Source organism: Papio anubis, chromosome 19 (genome assembly GCF_008728515.1).
Source record: "Papio anubis isolate 15944 chromosome 19, Panubis1.0, whole genome shotgun sequence".
Lineage (NCBI taxonomy): Eukaryota > Metazoa > Chordata > Mammalia > Primates > Cercopithecidae > Papio > Papio anubis.
The window spans coordinates 37,866,409-37,886,623 of record NC_044994.1 but is presented as its reverse complement, the minus strand read 5'-3'; the positions used below and the strand labels follow the sequence as shown (position 1 = coordinate 37,886,623).

The window sequence follows — 20,215 nt, the reverse complement described above, 5'->3', positions numbered from 1 at the left end:
CTGTGCCCTGCATTATCACAGGAAGTCCAGTCTTGAAAACACCGAGTCTTCCGGGTCATTTCTCTCCTTGACTCCGTGCTGCAGGACACCGAGCTGACTCAGCCTGTCTCTGGTCTTTGTTGCCAGTGACAGAGCCTGAGTACTCTGAGAGGGCAGGTGGGGGAAGATAGGCAGCTCTGCTCCACCCAGACCTCTTACAGGGACAGTGCCAGGCTCCAAGGGCAGCTCAGAGGGTTTGGGGAGGGCCGAGTGCTGTCCCCTCACCACCCTCCCCTCTGACCCTAGGAGCAGTGGCTTTATCAGGAGGCCAATCTGGGGGCTGCCTGTGCACTGTGTGCATTTGTTAAAGGGGGTGCCAGCCGGCCAGCCCTCCTCAACGTGCTTCCCATAGCCCATCACTGCATCTGAAACCACGCCAACAGAGGAAGTGTCCCTCTGAGGAATGGCACTTCTTCTGGTCCCAAGAAGCCCTCTTCAAAATGCAAGTACCACAGGAGGGTATGTATCAGCACCAGCTGATTAACTGGCACCCTTATACATCACCATCATGCCAACACCAGGCGCACCCAGAGCTGCAGTCTCAACCGTTAGCTTAAGAATCACCTGGAGTCAACTGCTTCCTGCTTAGAAACAACAAACTCGAAAGGACATTTTGAGGATAGTCACGGAAATCTGAATATGGACTATAAAATGATATTGAATTCATGTTAATGAATCAATCTCCAGTGTGGTAATAGTATTGAGGTAATAGAGCACAAAGCAGTTACTTAAGAAATAATTCCTATTGCAATTTTTCTTGGCTGTGAAACTGGCCTCAAAGACCAGGCAGATGTTCCAATACGTACCACTCCTGTGTCCTTAACTTCCCTGGTTATGCAGGACTCTCCATAGAGGTGCCTCAAAGCATCCCCATACAAGGAGGTACGTAAGCCCGCTCCTGTGACCTCTTAACAGCTCAGACAGTCTCCTGGATGAATCCCAAGGTTAATCAGGAGCCACCTCTTGCCCTGGTGAAGGCTCTGGTGAGGAGTGGAGCTTTGCAACCCACTGGCCTGCATAATAACTTGTGAAGATCTTGTGAAGATCCCTTGACCGTCAGACCGTCTCCCTGGAAAAAGCATCACTGCCTCTTTTTAAAAAAATGTATTTTTAATTAGTATGGATATATGTATTTATATATTTATAGGGTACATGTGATGTTTTGGTACAGGTATACAATGTGCAATGATCAAATCGGGGATTGGCATATCCATCACCTCAAGTACTTATTGTTAAGAACATTCCAGTTCCACTCTTAGTTATTTTAAAATATACAATAAGTTGTTAACTATAGTCGCCCTCTTGTGCTAGCAAATACTAGATCTTATTCATTCTCTCTAACTGTATTATGTTCTTATTAAGTATCCCCACATTATCCCCCGCTCTCTGCTATCCTTCCCAGCCCGTGGTAATTATTCTGTTAACTCCACGAGTTCAATTTCAACCTTTTTTTAGTTTCCACATATGAGCGCAAACATGTGATATTTATCTTTCTGTTCTTGACTTATTTCCCTTAACATAATGGCTGCCAGTTTCATCCATGTTGTTGCAGGCGACAGGATTTCATTGTTTTTTATGGCTGAATAATATTTCATTGTGTGTTCATTTTCTTTCTTCATTCATTCGTTGATGGACACTTAAGGTGATTCCATATCTTGGCTATTGCAAATAGTGTTGCAGTACACGTGGGAGTGCTGGTATCTTTTCAATATACTGATTTCCTTGCTGACAGATACCCAGCAGTGGGATTGCTGTTGCTGGATCGTATGGTAGTTCTATTTTTTTTTTTTTGGAAGAGAGTCTCTCTGTTGCCCAGGCTGGAGGACAGTGGCGTGACCTCAGCTCACTGCAACTCCGCCTCCTGGATTCAAGCAATTCTCCTGCCTCAGCCTCCCAAGTAGCTGGGACTGTAGGCATGCGCCAGCACGCCCGGCTAATTTTTGTATTTTTAGTAGAGACGGAGTTTTACCATGTTGGCTAGGATGGTCTCGAACTCCTGACCTTAAGTGATCCACCCGCCTCGGCCTCCCAGAATGCTAGGATTATAGGCATGAGCCACCCCGCCTGCCCTATTTTTAGTTTTTTGAGGAAACTCTGTACTGTTCTCCATAGTGACTGTACTAATTTACATTCCCACCAATGGTGTATGGGGATTCTTGTTTCTCCGCAATCTCACCAGCATTTGTCATTGCCTGTCTTTTGGATAAAAGGCATTGTAACGGGCGAGATGTCTCATTCATGGCCTCATTAGTGCCCTAGCCTATGGCCCTTTCCTCTTGCCAGCTCACCTGGGACCCAGGCATGCCTCCCACCTCTCCTTAAGCCCCAAGGACCACAGGAGCTAAGGTGGTCAACAAATTCACCCTGAGGTGTAAATAGGGAAGCACCCCTCCAAGTCAGCCTGCCCATGTTAGGGCAAAGGGGGTGAAGTTGCCAGTGCATTTGGACTTGCACGCCCTGAGAGGTTGCAGGTCAGAGAGAGGTCAGAGCTGTAGCTGCTTTACCCACAGGGACCCTCCAGCCAGACCTCCCCTCAGGTCTCCCGGCTTCAGCCCCTGAGACAGTGGTTCCCAAATGCCTTGAGAGAGGGGAGCCTGGTTTCCATTTCCTAGGGGTCCCAGCTCAAGGCAATGTAGGGCAGCTGATGGGGCAAGAGTTAGGCAGAGGGTGTGGGACAAGCACAGTGGAGATCCCAGGGGGGATGGGGTAAAGGCCCCAGGCCTCTCCCTGCCACCAAGTTTCCAGGATTTAATGTTCCTCTGACCACAGGTTTGCACAGCCCCTGCCCCAGCCTTGCTCTCTGGAACTCTGTGTTCTCCGTGACACTGCTGCAGGGGCCACACTTCTCCAAGAACTCTCTGCATGTCCAAAGGTCACTCTGCAAAGAGGGTCCTGTCATGCCCCTCATGAGTAGATGGCTTTGTATTTTCCAAAGCCCCTTCACATCCATTATTTCCTCAGATCTTGGTAGTCCTCCCAGCCAGGAGGGAAGAATATGATTGTCCGTGTTCAACAGTAAATGAACTGAGACCCAGAGAAGTGAAGAAAGTGTCCTAGGTCCACACAGCAAGTCGGTGACAGAGGAGAACAAGACTGGGCCTCCAGGCCCTGTAAACAGTTTCCTGACTGCTTTACTATAGCAGGTGTTCTAGGTAAGAAAGGGCAAGGGAGCATTTCTGGAAGTTTCATGCTCAAGCTAATGCATGTACACACACACACACACACATGCACACTCACAAAATGCTGGCATAAATATCAGGGAGCTCCGAAATGGTTGTCCACATAGGAGGCCAGATGAGCCTCCTTGAGCAGGGTCTTGACCCCGAGTAGGGGAGGAGTCAGCCGGCTGGGGGCTGCCAAGGTGCCTGGGAATCGGGACGGGCCGTACCAGCCAAGCCTTGCACTAGCTTCATTATTTACAGTGCAGAAATGGATATTGGTGGCTGAGGGACTCTTCACGGTGAGCACATGGCGGCTGGTGGGCTCCGGGGATTCATCTGGCTCAAATTTTCATAATTGGACTCCTGGGCCTGGGACCTGTGGACAGGAGAAAGTTGAATGGCCACCCAAGACAGGTAAGAGGTCCCCAACTGCCCAAACTATATGCCAGCAGTGGGCCAAGAAGAGGAGACATTCTGGGGAGCAGTGTGGCTGGAACTGGCAGGGCTTAGAGATGAATGGCATCGGAGGCTGGGCAGAGTCAGGAATAGGGAGGGGCTCCCAAAGGCCAGGGCAGCCCAGACCATAGAGTGGCTATCTCTGTCTGAGGCCTCAAGACTGGCTGCATGTCCCTGACCTACAAATCAGAATCTCCAGGCCTGGCTTCCTGGTCACCAACTGCTTTCCTGATTTCCCCTAAGACATCTCAGGGGGAATCTCAAATCTCAATGTCCACTGTGCTACGCATGACCCTCACACCCGCCCCACTCTCTTCTCCTCTTGTCTTTATCTCAGGAAGTGGGACCCAGGGCTCAGGCTCCCAACCTGGGCTGCCTGGCTCCCTCCCACACTGTGTGCTGCCCATTGGGCCCTTGGGCAAGCCCTGCCTCCCATCTACCCACCTCCCCACTGCCACCCCTGCACCTTTGTCCAAGCAGCCAAACCAGCTTCAGCCTTGCCAATGACCTGCACCCAAGTCTCCTGGGCCAGCTTGTTCTGATGGGGCCACTCGTCTGCTTAAAAGCATTCAGTGACTTCCCATTGCACCCACAATAACCCCCACGCCTTTCCTGCCTTCCTCCTGCCCACCCTCCGGAAATGCCTACCTCCTTTCTGGGCCTTGCCTGAGCCTTTCTACTTGCCTTTTCCTCTCCTGGGCTGCCCCCACTGCCCCTGTCTTACATCCACACTCTAGTGGGGCTTGCTCTCTGGAACTCCACCCCCTCACCTGCCCAGGCCTCAGCCTCCGTCCTCAGGTCCCCTCAACGTCATGTCCTCTGAGAGAACTTGATCTAAAGCAGCCTCAGCCCAGCAGCGGGCCCCCTCACCAGGGGATCTGCTGCATCGTGTGTCCATTTCCTTCACAGCTCTTACTTTACAATGTCAGGTGGCCTGTTTCTGTATTTATTAAAATTCTTCACAATAGGATGTGAGTTCTGTGAGGTCAGGTATATTGCTGTGTCTTTAGTACTAGTGCCTGGTACACAGTAGGTACTCAGTTAAATAACTGAACAACAGTTGGCTTTCAGATTCAGGGGCATTGGTGCGACAGTAAATCAGCAAACAGGGACACAGGACAGGTTGTGGGGCTGTGGAGAGATTGGCAGGAGTGGGGCCACCAGCAGTGTGGCACCTCCAGCCTTCAGGGCACAGGTGGGTGGAGTTATGGGAGTGCCTGGGCTCCTTCTCCCATTCCTACCCTCCGCCAGGATCAGGCACAGCCTGTCCAGGGTCTATGAATTGAGTTCCTTCTCCTTCAACACCAGCTTTCACATGGGTGGATGCCACAGAAGAGGAGAGTAATGACCCAAGTAAAGACCCAATGACTCAGTGATTTCCTAGGGGTCCCTGGGCCCCTCACCTAGGCTCTCAGAAACTCTAGAAATTTTGTTTGCAGAGTGCTGGGAGGGAACAGGGATGAGTGTCCCCAATGTGGCTTTTGTGTGATCTGCCTGTTCAAGAATGTGGAGGGGAAACTACAGGAAGAAACAGCCTGGAGTTGTGGGAGAGGAGCAGGTCAGCAAGGCCTGGTCTGTCCAGGGAAGACCTTGGAAGGCTGCAAGAGGGGTGCCTTGGTGGGCTGCAAGGAGGGCCCAGCCCCAGCCCTTTGCCATTTCTTCCTCCTGCCTGGACCCCCTGGCTGATGGGGACTAGGTGGGTGGGGTGGGGTGGGGTGGAGGCGGGGAGCTCACTTACCGTGGTGGAGTGTCTGGGGTGTTCAGATGCTCTGTGGGAGGGACAGCAAGAGAGCAGGCATGAATCTCCACTGCAGTCTGCAACCTGTGCACCCACCCCCACCCACGCCATGTGGAAGGGGTCTGGGGGAAACCACTGTTTGTGAAGCAAACAGCAGACTAGCATGGTGTGAAGCTGCACCATGGAATCCTGCTGGGGAGTTAGTGAGGAGAGGGATGGACTGAGGAGAAATCTGGTAAAAAGTCTGTTCTTCTGAGCACCCTGAGCACAAAACACTTGATGAGTTCCAAGAAAGCGGCAAGAAAACCATTGTGGCCACAGCAGCAGCCAGGGCCACTGTGACAAAGTCTGATCTCCTCACTAGAGTGTGAGGCTAGTGCTATGGACCTGGGAGTTCTGAGGGGCTCCGAGAAGCTCCCTCCCTCTCTGGGGCACAGGGCAGATTTCTGATGCAGATCAGCGACAGCAGTGGTGGCACTCTCAGGACACCCTGCTAGTCAAGCCACCACGATCTCTGCTAGGAAGAGCGTTTCCTTGTTTTCCTAGCTCATGCCTACTTACATATTTTTATTTAGCTCTCCCAGCACTGCTTGTGTGAAACCTTCTCCAGATGCCCCACCAGAGGGAGGCATACCGTCCTCTGGCTTCTGCACACCGGGGGTGGAGGAGAGGCCTTCTCATGGCACATTGCAATGATCTGCCTACCGCTCAGCGCCCACTGTAGGGCAGGGGACCACGCCTTGTTCATCAGTGTATTCCTAGCACCCACACAGCACATAGTAGGTCTTCAGAAACGGTGCTATTTAGGAAGGTCTGTAGTCAGAGCTCCTCCAGAGGAATCGTTTGCCGGATGGTGGTAAAAGGGTGGCTCTAGAGTTAGCCCTGTGTGGGTCTCTCTGTCTCTGTGCCAGTATCAAAAGGCAGCTTACTTAACCTCCTGAGTCTCAGCTTCCTTATTGCAAAATGGGATTTTTTCACGCTGGTTACACCTGCTGGGCTTCATGCAGAGAGGAAAGCGCCAGGATGCATAGGGCAAAAAACCGACGTTCTGGTAGTGCCAGGTGGTCAGCCAGGTGGTCTTATTTAAGAGGAGAGCCCTGGCCCGGCCCCTCGCGGCCACCTGGGTCTGGGGCGCACCCACCTGGGCGGCGGCGGGCGACGCCAGCGGCCAGGACCCCGAGCAGCAGCAGCGCCTTGAGGCCGAGCGCGCCGAGCAGGAGGGCGACCGTCGAGGCCCCGCTGGCGCCATGGAAGCGGAACAGGTAGACGCTGGCCTCGGAGCGGCCCAGGCTGTTGGCGGCCGTACACGTGTAGCGGCCGTCGTGGTTCAGTGCGGGCAGTTCGGCGGTCACCAGGTGGCCATGACCCTGACCCGAGCTCGGCACGGCGGCCGAGCCATTGCCCAGGGCCGGGCCGGACCAGGCAAGGGCGGGCGGCGGCTCCCCTTCGGCAGTGCAGAGCGCACGGAAGGCGTGCGCGGGGCCGGGCAGCACCGAGATGTTGATGATCCGCGGCGCGGCTGCAGGGGAGAAGGCGGGTGACTGTCACTAGCCGCGATCAAGGCGGGGTTAGGGTAGGGTGAGAAAGCGGGTTGCAGTGCGCGAGCGGCGGGCAAAGGCAAAGGCACCCCTCCCCTTAGCCCTTTGGATGCCAGAGCCGGAGGAGTGCGGGCGGGTCAGAAGGGAGGAATGGGCACTTGGGTGCCAGGCTTCCCCAGTCCCAATACAGGTGTGGCCTTGGGCGAACGATTCTATCATCTCTGCTTCTGTTTCTCCATGTGTAAAGTGAGGATCATGATAGCAGTTGTCTTAAGGGGTTGCTGAAAAGATTTGGCAAATTCATGCTTGTGGGGGTGCTTGGACTAGGTCCTGGCCCCCTAGCAAATGCTAAGTGGCCATTATCGTCGCAGAGCAGAGTGGAGAGCCACTGCTCCAGGGACGGGACCCTGGTTCAGGCATCTTTGTATCGCAGGGTCTGGCAAGTGCTAGGCACTACTGGGTGGGCTCTCTGTGCACCCCTGGGTAGAGGGGCTGCAAGTGTCTTTCAGGGCTGGTAGCACACATCACAATGCACCTCTTGGCATATTTAGGATTGCCATTCACTTGTCTTTCTCGCCCCTTCGTCTGAGAGCCACTGGGGACAGTCACTCTACGACAGTCACTGCAATGCCTATTCCCAGGCCCACCTCAGCCCTTCTTGGGACCTGTATTCTGCATCTGTGTCAAGTTCCCAGGTGGTCCTAAACTACCCCCAGGTGTGAGATCCCTGGGGTAGAGGAGAGGGCTGGGTCTCGTTGCCCTTCCTGGCGCAGCACAGCTCCTGTCACCCAGGTAGCCCTCAGGGCTGGGCAGGCGGGCGGCGGAAAGGGAGGCCGGGGACCCTTTCCCGCGTCTCCTCACCGGTCACGTGCAGCCGGACGCCGTGGCGGCTCTCGTAGCGGTCATGGACGTCGCCGGCGAACTCGACACGGCAGAAGTAGCGGCGGTCGTCGGCCAGGGCGAGGCGCTCGACGCGCAGCGAGAGGTCGTTGCGGCGCGGGTTGCCCAGCAGCCGGAAGCGGCCGTGCAGGCTCAGCGCCGTCTGGCAGAGCTCGCTGCCCCGCGCCGCAGCGCAGCGGAACACCTGCGGGCCCGCGTAGGGCTCGCCCGCGCGCCAGATGGCAGTCAGCGGCCCGTCGTAGTGGCGGTGCGGGTGAGTGAAGGTGCAGGGCAGCACTGCTGCCTCCCCTGCCGCCGCGCTCACCTCGGCTGGCACCTGCATGGACCAGCGCTGCGCTGGCGAGCCTGAGAGCGGGGCGGGCTGTGTCAGGCTCGGGGCCCGGGGGTCCAGGCTCCTGCACCCGCGGCCTGGAAACCCCACGACCCAGGAAGCGCTCCCCCAACCCCCAGCCTGGAAACCCCAGGACTCAGGGATCATCCCCCACTTCCAGGGGAGCGGGAACCCCCTCTTGTGACTTGAGGGGCAATTCCTGGTGCCTGCACTCCCAGGGCCTGCACTCCCTTGACTTGGGAGGTGCCTGGATTCCCCTCTTTGTTTCCTAACTCACCCGAAGGCCGCTTGTCCCCATATTCTTACCCTTAGTTTTTCCCCATCAAAACCTGTCCTGTGGAAAAACCCTGGGATCCCGTGGTTAAAACAGACTCCCAAGATCTCCAAGATGGTGATAATAATAAAAGCACTTACTGTGCACCTCTGTGTTGAGTAAGTTCTCCGTAGTATCTATTTTAGTTCTCACAAATGAGCCTACAGATAAACACAGTTATCACCGGGTTACACGTGAATAAACTGAGGCTCAGTTGAGTAACTGAAGTCACACTGCCAGCATGAGGCCAAGCCAGTGATCAGGATCGCCTCACTCCACAGCCTGCGTTCTAGTGCACTAGAGGCTGGGAACTTTGGGGCTCCTCGGAGGACAACAGCACTTCCACTTACAGAGAGGAAACAGCCCCTGCGAGGGGGCAGTGTGTTTGGAAGCTAATGCGTTGAGTTGGTGCATGAGATTCCTCTAGAATCCAGGTATACCCCAGTGGACTGTGCCCTGACTGGCTTCCCTAGTGCCTGGACAGGGAGGGAGCTGAGAGACAAGAGAGGTGGGCTATTTCACTGCCTCCTTGCTCTGTGCAAGCACCTCTGGACACAGTTTCCGCATTCCCCACCTTGTGAACCATGAATGTGTGGTTGAGCCAAGGTCTGGAAGCAGAGGTCTGCCTCCAGCTCACAGAGGGCTGGTGAACTACAGGGTGTGTGTGGTTGCCTCTGTGTGCTGCTTTGGGGGAGAGGGGAGCGTGCCTCAGAGGATCAGGCCAGGGGTGGTGCCTCCCAAGGAGAGAGGGCAGGCTTCTAAGCCTGCCCAACCGGTGCCCCAGGATGCAGTTCACAAAAGGATCTTTAGAGGAAATAATACAGCAGCCCTTGTGTTTCCAAAGGGCTTTGCAGTTTACACAGCTTTCATAGATACCATGTCATGTGACCCTCAAAACACCCAGTGGAGAAAGGCAGGGCAGACATTATTAAAGGTGAGAAAATGAAGGCTCAGAGTCACACAGGTTGAAGATGGGAGAAATATAGCTTTTCTGACTCCAAGCCCAGTGCTCTTTGCTTTTTGAGGTAATTTAGCCCAATTTGTTCCTTGGGCAGGAGTCCTCTTAGCCCTAGCGCACGGCTGGGAGACCATCCTCCGTGGGAACCATCCATCTATGAATAATCACAGGTCCGGACGTTCCTTCTGCACGGAACCAAAATCTTCCGCCGCCCACAGGACCGCCATTGTTCTCTGGTGTGTGTACAGCGCCTTCCCATGATGACCCTATGCAGGGTCTTGTCATGACTATCCTGGACCCATCGAGCCTTCTCTTTTCTGGTGGAAAAATCCCAGTCCCTCCCCTGGCCCTCCTCATCCTCACTGTCCTCTTCCTTCATTGTAGTGTCCTGAGCCTGGGGCCTCCAGGTGTGTGCTCTAGGTGTGCTGGACCTGCAGTGTCCTGAGTCCCATCGTGCTGCCCTGGGCTGTGGGAGCTGTACCTAGAAAAAATCCCACTGTGTGTTCATGCCCAGCTTGCCATCAAGTAAAAGTGTTACCGGATGGTTCAGTTCCAGGTTCTTGGTGCCACAAACAATTGGACGTGACAGAAATAGCAAAGCAAAGCAGCAAGAGTGTATGAAGTACAGTATCACACCCTTGGAGTGGGAGAGTGACTGACCTCTATGAAATGAGATTAGCACCAGTTTGTTACGTTTCATGGCCTTTTATGTTCTTTTCCCTTCTCTTCCTGAGCTGCCTGATCTCTAGCCAGCGTCTGCCTTTTGATTGATAGGCTGCTTAATTACTTTGGCCCTTGTGCGCTTGTGCGTCACCTCCATCCCATAATTTTAAGTACATGCATGAGATGCAGTCCATATGCATGAACCTTAAATAGCTAATTACCATACAGGGTCATTTTAAGTATACCTTTTCTCTCTAATGCGCATGCCTATCTCTGAGAAGCTTACCTTTACTGGTCTGGTCTGGATCTTGCCGGCCATGGGGTTCTTACTTGCTTATTTCCCTTTTGTTTTGGCTGCTCAACTTCTGCTGCTTCTCTTGCTTCTTGCTCACCTGCCCCTTCACATTGCTTCTGCTCCTACTCATTCCACCCTGTATCCAACCTCCAATTCCCTCTACTATTCTCCTGCCTCAAAACTACAAGTTCTTTTTTCATACAACCTGCTTTTAAGCCTAATCTCTCTCTCTCTTTTTTTTTTTTTTTGGACAAATGTAAATACATTTTTGAATCTGAGTGGAAGACCTAACATTTTATCTCTAGAAAGAGCTTGTTTATTCAGTCGTTAATCATCAAAGAACCTTGTTCCAAATTTGAGAGACCCTGTCTGAAGGATTGGCTGGTTCAGTCACTACATCTAGCTGCAGAAAGCACCTATCCAATCTTGAGGCTGAGCCCCAGCCTTAGTTCTCTGCTATTTCCCACTTTCTGTGACCTCAGCCTCCTCTGGCCTCATGCATCTTGTGGGCATCACAGAGCCAGGCACAGATTCCCCACATATTATTTGCTATTGTGCATTCATCAATTCAGGAAACATGTATTGGACACTTCTCCCCTTTATGCCAGGCACTGGGGTATGAGCTGTGGTGACAAAGGTGGACAGGATATCTTATCAGCCTGCTGGGGCTCATGGCTTAGAAAGGGAGACAGATTTGTAGGGACATAATTACACTACAGTTTGCCGGGTGCCGTAAAGATGGGCATGAACAATATCCCTTCTGTCTGAACATGGCTTCTGGCCCATGTCACTCACCAGCTCCTCCTCTTCATCCTCAGGGCTCCACTGACTCTTTCCTACAGCAGGGGGACTTCCCAGAGCCCCAACCCTAGGGCTGGCCTCCCTCCCCTGTGCCCCAGAGCTGGCATAGGTACTTCCTCAGTATGAGCATTGCCTTTGAACTGTGTGTCTTGCCCAGACACACAGAAGCTCCGGCAGGCCAGGGACCACATCTATCCGGTTCTATTTGTGTTGCTGTTGCCCATCATGGTACCTGCCTCCTAGTCACTGACATTGGATTGATTTGCTATGTGAGAGCAGAAGGGTGGGTGTCCAGGCTGACAGGAGAGGGTAGGGGTGGTTAGAGTAGGGGTGAATTAGGCAGGCAGGGATTGGAGAACCCTTGAGAGAGGCGATGTTACTTCAGCAGAGCCTTGAGAAAGGGAGGGGACTGCATGATGCCTTGAGGTAGCATTGTAGACAAAGGGAACAGCAGAGCAAAGCCACAAGGCATGGACATCAATCAGCATAGAGGTTGCCAGGCATGAAGGCATAATGAGGCCAGAGCACACAGTGCTTTGGGGAGTCCTCATCTCATTAAAAAACAATACTCTGTCATGTGTCATGTTTCCATGGATTCACGGGTTTTTTCTATATCTCTACTTATCTTGGTTAATTTGTTCACCTCTGTATCAATACAGCATGCCATGTTCTTCATTACTACAGTGTTCTAATGAATCTGGATGGTTCCCCACCTTTTCCCTCTTATTCAGTCCTATATATCTATATCTTGGTTTTTGCCCTTTTATAGAAATTTTAGTTTATGAACTAACAGCAACAGCAACAATAACGACAGCAGTAAACTCTTTTTGAGAATTTGCTTGGTTTGCATTAAATCTGTACGTTAGGATATCATTCTCAATGATATTCTCATCTCATTTAAAATGCACAAGAGGCTGGGTGCAGTGGCTCATGCCTGTAATTCCAGCACTTTGGGAGACCAAGGCAGGCAGATCACTAGAGGTCAGGAGTTCCAGACCAGCCTGGCTAACATGGTGAAACCCCGTCTCTACTAAAAATACAAAAATTAGCCAGGCATGGTGATGGTCACCTGTAATCCCTATGCTGGAGGTTGAGGCATGAGAATTGCTTGAGCCCAGGAGGCAGAGGTTGCAGTGAGCTGAGATTGCACCACTGTACTCCAGCCTGGGCAACAGAGCAAGACTCTGTCTCAAATAATAATAATAATAAATAAAAATAAAATGCACAACAACCCCATCAGGTGCTATCATTAGCTCCCTCTTAGAGAAGGGGAAACTGGGGCTTGCAGAACCGTAGCAACTTGGTGAAGTCACAGAGCCAAGGCTTAACCCTGGGTAGTTTTGCCTCCTTTGTTCAAAGGATTTTTACCTTTACCTGTAGGCTCCAGTGACCAAGGACAACAGCCAGTTTTGAAAATGTCCTGAAGTGTGCTACAAATGGCAGGTCTGGGCCCCTCACTCCCTGGGTGGGCTTTGCTCTAGGAGCAGAATGGGAACACAGAGGCTCTTTCACCAAGGGTTACAATCTTGGCTGCCATTAGGAAGAGATTTATGCTTCCTGTTTACCTGCTGAATGGGATTCAAAGAAGCGGGCACTTGGACTCCCGTTTACACAGGGACCTTTGGATGAGGCTGCCCAGAGGACTCAGGGCGAGGGTAGGAAGGACTCAGCAGGATTTGCCCAGGGAAAAAATGCATTTGCTTTGGCTGGAATTCAAGCTCCCCAGCATCCTGTGACATTTACAGTTCCCTCTGGCAGCTTATGCCTGTCTGCTAAGACAGGGGAGGGAGGATTCCTGAACTGGAATCATGGCTCCTTACTGTAGGGTCTCTAATCTCTCTGCTTTATCTCCATCAACCTTCAGGGGTCATCAGGAGACCCACATTCTTCCTGTTGTCCCAAACACCCTCCCTCAATGGTGGGCCATAGTGTATGGTGGGAAGCATGCTAGCTTTGGCATAGCCGGACCTAGGTGGCAATTCCACCTCTGGCCATTCTTCATCAGAATTTTATCAAGCACCCAATCTGTGCCTGGCATGTCCTAGGCTCCTTCACTTACTGGGTGATCTTTGGGCAAGTTACATAATATCCCGGGTCTCAGGGTCCTCTGCTGCAAAATGGGGAACGTAGTACCTTCCACATAGGATTGAGGATTGAATGAAACCACATATGTAGAGCACCGAAAACAGTGCCTCACACACAGCAAATGCTCCATATGCGTTAGTTCCCTTCCCTCACTAGTCCTGTACAGGGAGTGTGAACGGAAGGTGGTGGAGAAATGTTCAGGGTGATGCCACAGGGGGTTAAGATGTTGAGCTGGGCGCGGTGGCTCAGGCCTGTAATCCCAGCACTTTGGGAGGCCGAGGCAGGTGGATCACCTGAGGTCAGGAGTTCAAGACCAGCCTGGTGGTGAATCCCCGCCTCGACTAAAAATACAAAAATTAGCCGGGCGCGATGGTGCACGCCTATAATCCCAGCCACTCAGGAGGCTAAGGCAGGAGAATTGCTTGAACCCGGGAGGTGGAGGCTACAGTGAGCTGAGATTGCTCTGGAGTCCACTGTACTCCAGCCTGGGCAACAAGAGTGAAACTCTGCCAAAAAAAAGAAAAAAAAAGAAAAAGAAAAAGATGTTAGTACCTGGACACTACACCATTTGCAGCTCAGTTCAGCATGTTGGACCAACTGAAGTATAATTGCCCAGTCCTTGTCCTTAACTCAACTGGAATTTCTTCATTTATTCATTCATGTATTCGCTCAATAGGTATTTATTGAGAGTTTACCATGTGCTAGAGACTCTGCTGGGTGCTGGGGATAGAGTTGCAGTGGCAATTAACAGCCTCCTCCTTATGTTGACAGTCTGGCCATTGCTCAGCCACTATTTGTTTTTTAATTTATGCACAATTCTAACACACTTATTTGGTTTCCCAGCCCAGGGGCATGAAAATTGAAAAGCTAGAACGTGGTTTCTGTTTGTAGACTCTTGGAAAGCAGCAAGAAATGAGAGTTGACATTCAATGAGGGAGGAAAGTTTCAGTAAAAAATAATGGAAAGACAGCTTAGGCAGAAATGATAAATGTACAGTGTCAAAGGGACTATTTGGAGAAGGAGTGAACCCAGAAGCCTTTGAACCATCACAACACTGCAGCAGGCGAGTGTAGTAGGTGCACACAGAGATGACCCGAGGCACCATGGAGGGGTTCACTGCCGCAAGAGGCATCCTGCTTTAGTGGCATGCCCTTCAGAGTGGGTGTCAGGGTCTGTCTGGGGCTCCAGCCCTAGCTCTGATGCTGACTTTGGGACCTCAGGCAAGTCGCCATAACTCTCTGGCATCAGTGTCTCATCCATGAGTTGATAACTCTAGATGTTTACTAAGGTGACATTAAATTATAAAAATCTGTGTCTGAAAATGATACTTGGATAAAAATGACAAGAAGGCACATAAAACATTTTAGAAAAATGTCTAGCTGGCCAGGCATGGTGGCTCACACCTGTAATCCCAGCATTTTGGGAGGCTGAGGAAGGCAGATCACAAGGTCAGGAGTTCAAGACCAGCCTGGCCAGTATGGTGAAACCCCATCTCTACTAAAAGTACAAAAAAAAAAAAAAATTTGCCTGGCACGGCAGTGGGTGCCTGTAGTTCCAGCTATTTGGGAGGCTGAGGCAGGAGAATCGCTTGAACCTGGGAGGTGGAGGTTGTGGTGAGCTGAGATGGTGCCACTGCACTCCAGCCTGGGCGACAGAGTGAGACTCAGTCTCAAAAAAAAAAAAAAAGAAAGAAAGAAAGAAAGAAAAATGTCTAGCTAAAATAAATCAAAGGACTTTTAGGTATTCAGAAAAGCGACTTGGAAAAGTTACTTGGAAAGAAGCATCCATGCCTTGATGGTCTTTCATAGCGAAATTCCCCCTGTAGCTCCCCTCATGCCTCCTGGCAGTGACTGATCTAAAGGAGGAAGGATTGGGGTTGCAACATCGGGCATTAGCTCTCACATCATTGTAATCATGATTTCACTAGGGAGTAGTTGACTGATGCCAAACTTACTCTCCCAAAGCCCCTATACCTGTGGTGACAGAATAGGCAGACAGCTCCAGGGAGACAGAAACAGAGCTGGGGAGCCTACACCAGGAGAAGCTGCAATTGGATAGGGGCAGAAACAGAAACCTTGGTTTCACCACAGCTGACCAAAGATTTCCACCAGTTTCTTGGTAAGGAAGAAAGCAAAGCAGGAATTTGCACGGGAACCTCTGTGTAGATCTTTTGTGGGCGTTGTCACACACTTCTGTTAACTAGAGAGAAAGCTGCTTGTCGGTTTCATGGCGGAGCACGGGTCACTTGCTGTCTGTGGAGGATTTACTAATGCCTGGAATTAAAGACCCTCTCCAGGGTGTCACAGACAGGAAAGTGAGTCCTGTGGTAGTCGTGGTGGAATAATGGCCAGAGGGGGGTACCCTTACAGAATGGCACTTTAACAAGAATTAGGTCTGCTGGGGTGGGCTTTATGTGACATGGATTTTGAGGGGGTAAGAGAAGGATGGAGCCAAGGGGGCCAGTCACTGTAGGAAGACCACGCCTCCAGGAGGGGCAGCGTTGTGGCCCTCAGAGCTGGAGTCCCTCAGACGTCTGTTGTGCCCCTGCCCCCACCACATGGCTGACATTACCAGCTGACAAGTGGCCAATTTGAGGAGCCCAACAATCTGGGAGGGGCTACCCTCCTTGAGGGCACCTGGGCATGCTAACGGGTACTCCCGGAGAGTGGCTCCGGGGGTGGAACTTCCAGCATTGTGGCACCTGGAGGGCCAGGAGAGGGCATTTTGGGGGCAAGGAGAGACACTGCCGTTGGCTGTCAACCTCACCCGTAGGTATGTAGGTGGAGCTGAGGCTTTTTGCAGCTCAGCCCTTCCCCTCCCACCCCTCGGTTTGCTCCCTACAAATCTTTCTCTGGGCTTGCAGGTTGTCAACATAGGTTATCAGCAGAGAAAGGGCAAGAATGGGGTGGAGATCAGAGAGCAGAGGAGGGAGAGGAAGCAGAAATTCCAACCGTCAGCACAAACCAGACCCTGAAGGTTCCCGGGAAGGGGTGAGGTGTGAGTAGTCAGTGAAAGGCCAGCTGGTCTCCATCTGCCTCAGGGTTATCTGGCTTCCCCTTTAACCCATGCCTCTGCCGCAGGCTGACTGTGGCGTGGGTGTGGCCCTGCTTACCTGAGCTGATGGAGAGGCAGGGCCACAGGCTGACCCTGCCGTGGGGCCTGTGCCTACCCCGGGGTGCTGCTCTTCAGAGGCCCGATATAGCCTGTCCCTGCTGGTGCCCCCACCCCCTGCCCAGCCTCCATAGTGGGCCCTGCTCCTTCACTCCTCCCCTTCCCGCCCTAGATAGGACATCCTGAGTCCAAGCAAACTGCTCACAACAACTACTGGGAGAGAAGCGCCCCAGCTCGTTAAAGCCCCCCGTTTCCTCCTGGGCTGTGACACCAGCCCATCTCCTCTGGTTCCGACCTTTCCCTGCGTCCCGAATGAACACCCCTGCATCTTTAGGTGACCGTTGCTATTTGTCTTGCCATGTGGGTTTGTTTTTCTGCAGCAGTTCAGAACTAGTGAAGTCAATCGCTCTCCACACCAGGCTTCGCCCAGGCTCCCTGCCCACTGCAGGAGGGTGTGGGCGAAGTGGACACCCACTCAGAAGCCTCTGGTTCCCATTTAGGCTCCAGCAGTCATTGAAACCCCAATGAGCCTCACTTGCAAGGCTGTGCTGAAGAGTAAATGAACTGTTTGTCACAGGCCTGGCACAAGGGGTCCTGAAGATGACAGCGGTTGTGGTTGTGACACCTGCCTGTCACAGGCTTGAGGACCAGCTGAGGCCTTGTCCAAGGTTACCTGGGTGGTTGGAGCTCCCAGGCCAGTGTTATTCCCGCTGCCCCACGTTCCCTGGCATCTCCAGCTTCTTAAAAGCAGATATGGGGGGAGATGAGGGAGGACAAGGGAGGCTATGTGGGGAGCCCCTGGGAGATTAGGGGCTGCTAGGCACTGGGTGTCGAGTACGGGAGTCTCCTGCCTGCAGGGGAGGACATGGAAAGTGGAAGGGGCCTTTCTGGGACGAATGCTTCTCACTTTTCTCTCACCAAGGGGCTGTTCTGGGCCAGGGAAGGGACCATGACTTGCGGGCCCACGTTGGCACAGGCGTCTGCTCACAGAGCCTCTGGTGCACACACGGTGGTGGGGCAGAGCCTGCTCCTCGGGCCTCCTGCCCAGGCCGTGGCCTGGACGTCTTCTGGCTGAGCCACGAGGAGAGGCTCCCAGGAGAAGAGCAGCCAGAAGAGCGTCAGGAAGTGGGGGCCTGGACCACCCTGGTTCTAACTGTGAGGCAGCTGCTGTTTGTAAAGAAAACGACTTTCTGCAGCTGAGTTGGCTCACGTGAGTGTCTTGGCTGCACTCAGTAATCTCAACAGAGCAGGTGTGCGGTTTGGCTTTTGTTTTTGAACATGTGACTCCACAGCCCGTGCTTCCTCTAAATCCTTTGTCTCTTGCTGATTCATAGCAGCTGACCCGTAGCAGGAGAAAAAAAAAAAAAACTCCCTAAAATCCCCAAAGCCTCGGCTCTCTTGTAACAGTGTGACTTTGGCAAGGTTTCATGGCCATTTATTGAGCAGCCACTGAGGGCCAGGAGCTGTGCTGGGGGCCTTTGATGTAGTGTCTAATGAACCTCCCCAGCACCTCTTCAAGGTGGCAGGGACCCCAGTTTACAGGGACTCAAGAAAGGTAGGCAGCCTGCCCAAGGCCGTGCAGCCAGTAAAAAGCAGAGGCGAGCTTCAGACCTTCCCTGCTGCCAACATCTACACCCTCAACCCCTCTCCCATCAGCCACTCAGGTCTGACCACTGTCTCAGTGGGACCCAACCCTAAATCATCCCCAAAAGATGGCTAAGTTAGGTCAACTTGGGAAAAGATAGCTCCTTCCCTGTCAGTGCCCACCAAGAGTCCATGGCTGTGTGGGGTGGGGTAGTGGGGGGCCCAGCCAAAAGCCCCACACACCTGGGTTCAAATCCCAGCTCCACCCCTGCCACTTGCCAAGCCTCTCTGGGCCCCATGTTCTTCATCTGTGAAAAAGGAATGTTTCGTAGGGAAGAGTTCCTTTCTCTGCTGGGCGCAGTGGCTCACGCCTGTAATCTCAGCACTTTGGGAGGCCAAGGCCGGCTGATCACTTGAGGTCAGAAATTCGAGACCAGGCTGGACAACATGGCGAAATTCTGTCTCTACTAAAAGTGTAAAAAATTAGCCGGGCGTGGTGGCACACACTTGTAATCCCAGCTACTTGGGAGGCTGAGGCACAAGAATCACTTGAACCTGGGAGGCAGAGTTTGCAACGAGCTGAGATTGCGCCACTGCACTGCAGCCTGGGTGACAGTGAGACTCTGTCTCCAAAACAAACAAAGTTCCTTTCTCATAGGGTTATGAGGCTTACGTGAGTTACTAAAGTGTCCAGCACGTGGTGAGAGCTGTGCAGAGGTTTGCTGTTACTGCCCAAACCAGCCCCGAGCTGGACTCCAGTCTGAGTGCAACGCTGGAGGAGAGGGCAAAGGGGTCTAAGGTATGGGAGTTTATCATCCAGTTGTGGAGCCAGGACCCCATACAGGGAATGTTGACTTACAGCTCTGGACACCATGATGTCAGCGTGTGGCCTGTGATGGCCGAGCATACAGTGGCATGGATGCTGAGTCCTAGGATGGGGATGGGGGAAGGACTGGGATCTGGAGAGAGGGGCTCTGAGGATTGCCTTTGCCATTAATCCCAGGTGCCCTCAACTGCATCGAGCATGAGAATCACCCAAGAAGGTGGTGAAAATTCAGATTCCTGGCCTTGCTGCCTGATACTCTGATTCTGCAGGTCTGAAGCGGAGCCAAAGAACCTGCATTTTAGCAACTGCCCTCCCCTAACCCCGGGGATTCTGACGCAGATGGCCCCTATGCCCTTTGAAACACTGTTCCCAGGATACCAAGTCACTGAGCTAAGTGACTGATGACATTGTTGCTTAAACCTGCCAGAGTTCCCACTCACCCATTGGGATTCCTGCTGGGAGGGCCTCTGTCCCTCAATAGATCCCCCACATGAAATCACCCCCTTCCATGCACCAGCACCATCCCCAAATGCCCCTGTGCTCCTCTCCCTTCTTCCTCAGGCTGTGCCCATCAAAACACACGGCACTTGGGTGACAGCACCACATGAAGCTTGTTCAGAGCCTGTCATGTCCTCTCTGTACCTGGCCTATTGTCCTCTGGATCCGCGAAGGAATGAGTGGGGCAAGTGGCCTCTATATAGGCAGCCACCCTGAGGCCAGAGACGTGGGGTGCCTGCCTCAAGTCACCTGAAATCCACGACACAGCACTGATTTGAACTTCTGGCTTTGGGCACCACAGGCCCCAAGCTCAGCTCTTCCTCCTCTACAGGCCTGGAGGCCCTGTGCACACGCACTTCCCACTTTCCAGGGGAGACTGTACCTAAGACGCCGTCAGCATCTATTCTGTCCCGAGCATGGGCCAGAGAGAGTAGCAGACACTCACCTGTCAGGAGGACACACACCAAGCAGGCCAGCAGCCGGATGGAGCTTTCCATGCTGTGAGCATCTGAACATCCCAGGTCAGACCCACTCTTGGCCCCCTCCCCAGTGAGGGCCCTCCCAGGTGTGGTGGGGGAAAGAAGGGGATGGGCAGGGCGCCCAGATCTGCAGGTCCCTGTGGGCTCTGTGGGAGCTGGAGGAACTGGGGAGAGGCAGCCTGGCAGCCTGATCATTCAAGCCCCGTGGAGTTTAGTCATGTGGAAAACCAAGAGGGGAACCACTGAGATGATTTTCCAGGACAGGAAACAGGAAAGAGGATGGGAAAGAAACAGGGCCATTTCCTGTGACTGCCCTCCCCTCACAGAAAACTGTTGTTATATGCTGTTTATATGTCGCTCACCCTTCCTTCCTTCCTTCCTTCCTTCCTTCCTGCCTGCCTGCCTCTCCCTCCCTCCTTTCCTTCCTCCCTCTCTTCCT

General features: G+C 52.8%; 1 protein-coding gene across 1 annotated transcript; it reads right to left on the bottom strand.

Annotated features, from left to right (window-relative positions):
- Positions 1 to 1,608: 1,608 nt before the first annotated feature.
- SIGLEC15 (sialic acid binding Ig like lectin 15) lies at positions 1,609 to 19,794 on the bottom strand. The gene is made up of 8 exons (XM_021929896.2): positions 19,547 to 19,794; positions 15,850 to 15,979; positions 12,568 to 12,670; positions 8,578 to 8,631; positions 7,794 to 8,177; positions 6,536 to 6,913; positions 5,395 to 5,425; positions 1,609 to 3,576 (listed from the first exon to the last, which is right to left on the bottom strand). Exons 1-8 carry the CDS (start codon positions 19,792 to 19,794, stop codon positions 3,495 to 3,497), a joined length of 1,410 nt encoding a protein of 469 aa, XP_021785588.2. The 3' UTR covers positions 1,609 to 3,494.
- Positions 19,795 to 20,215: the final 421 nt, after the last annotated feature.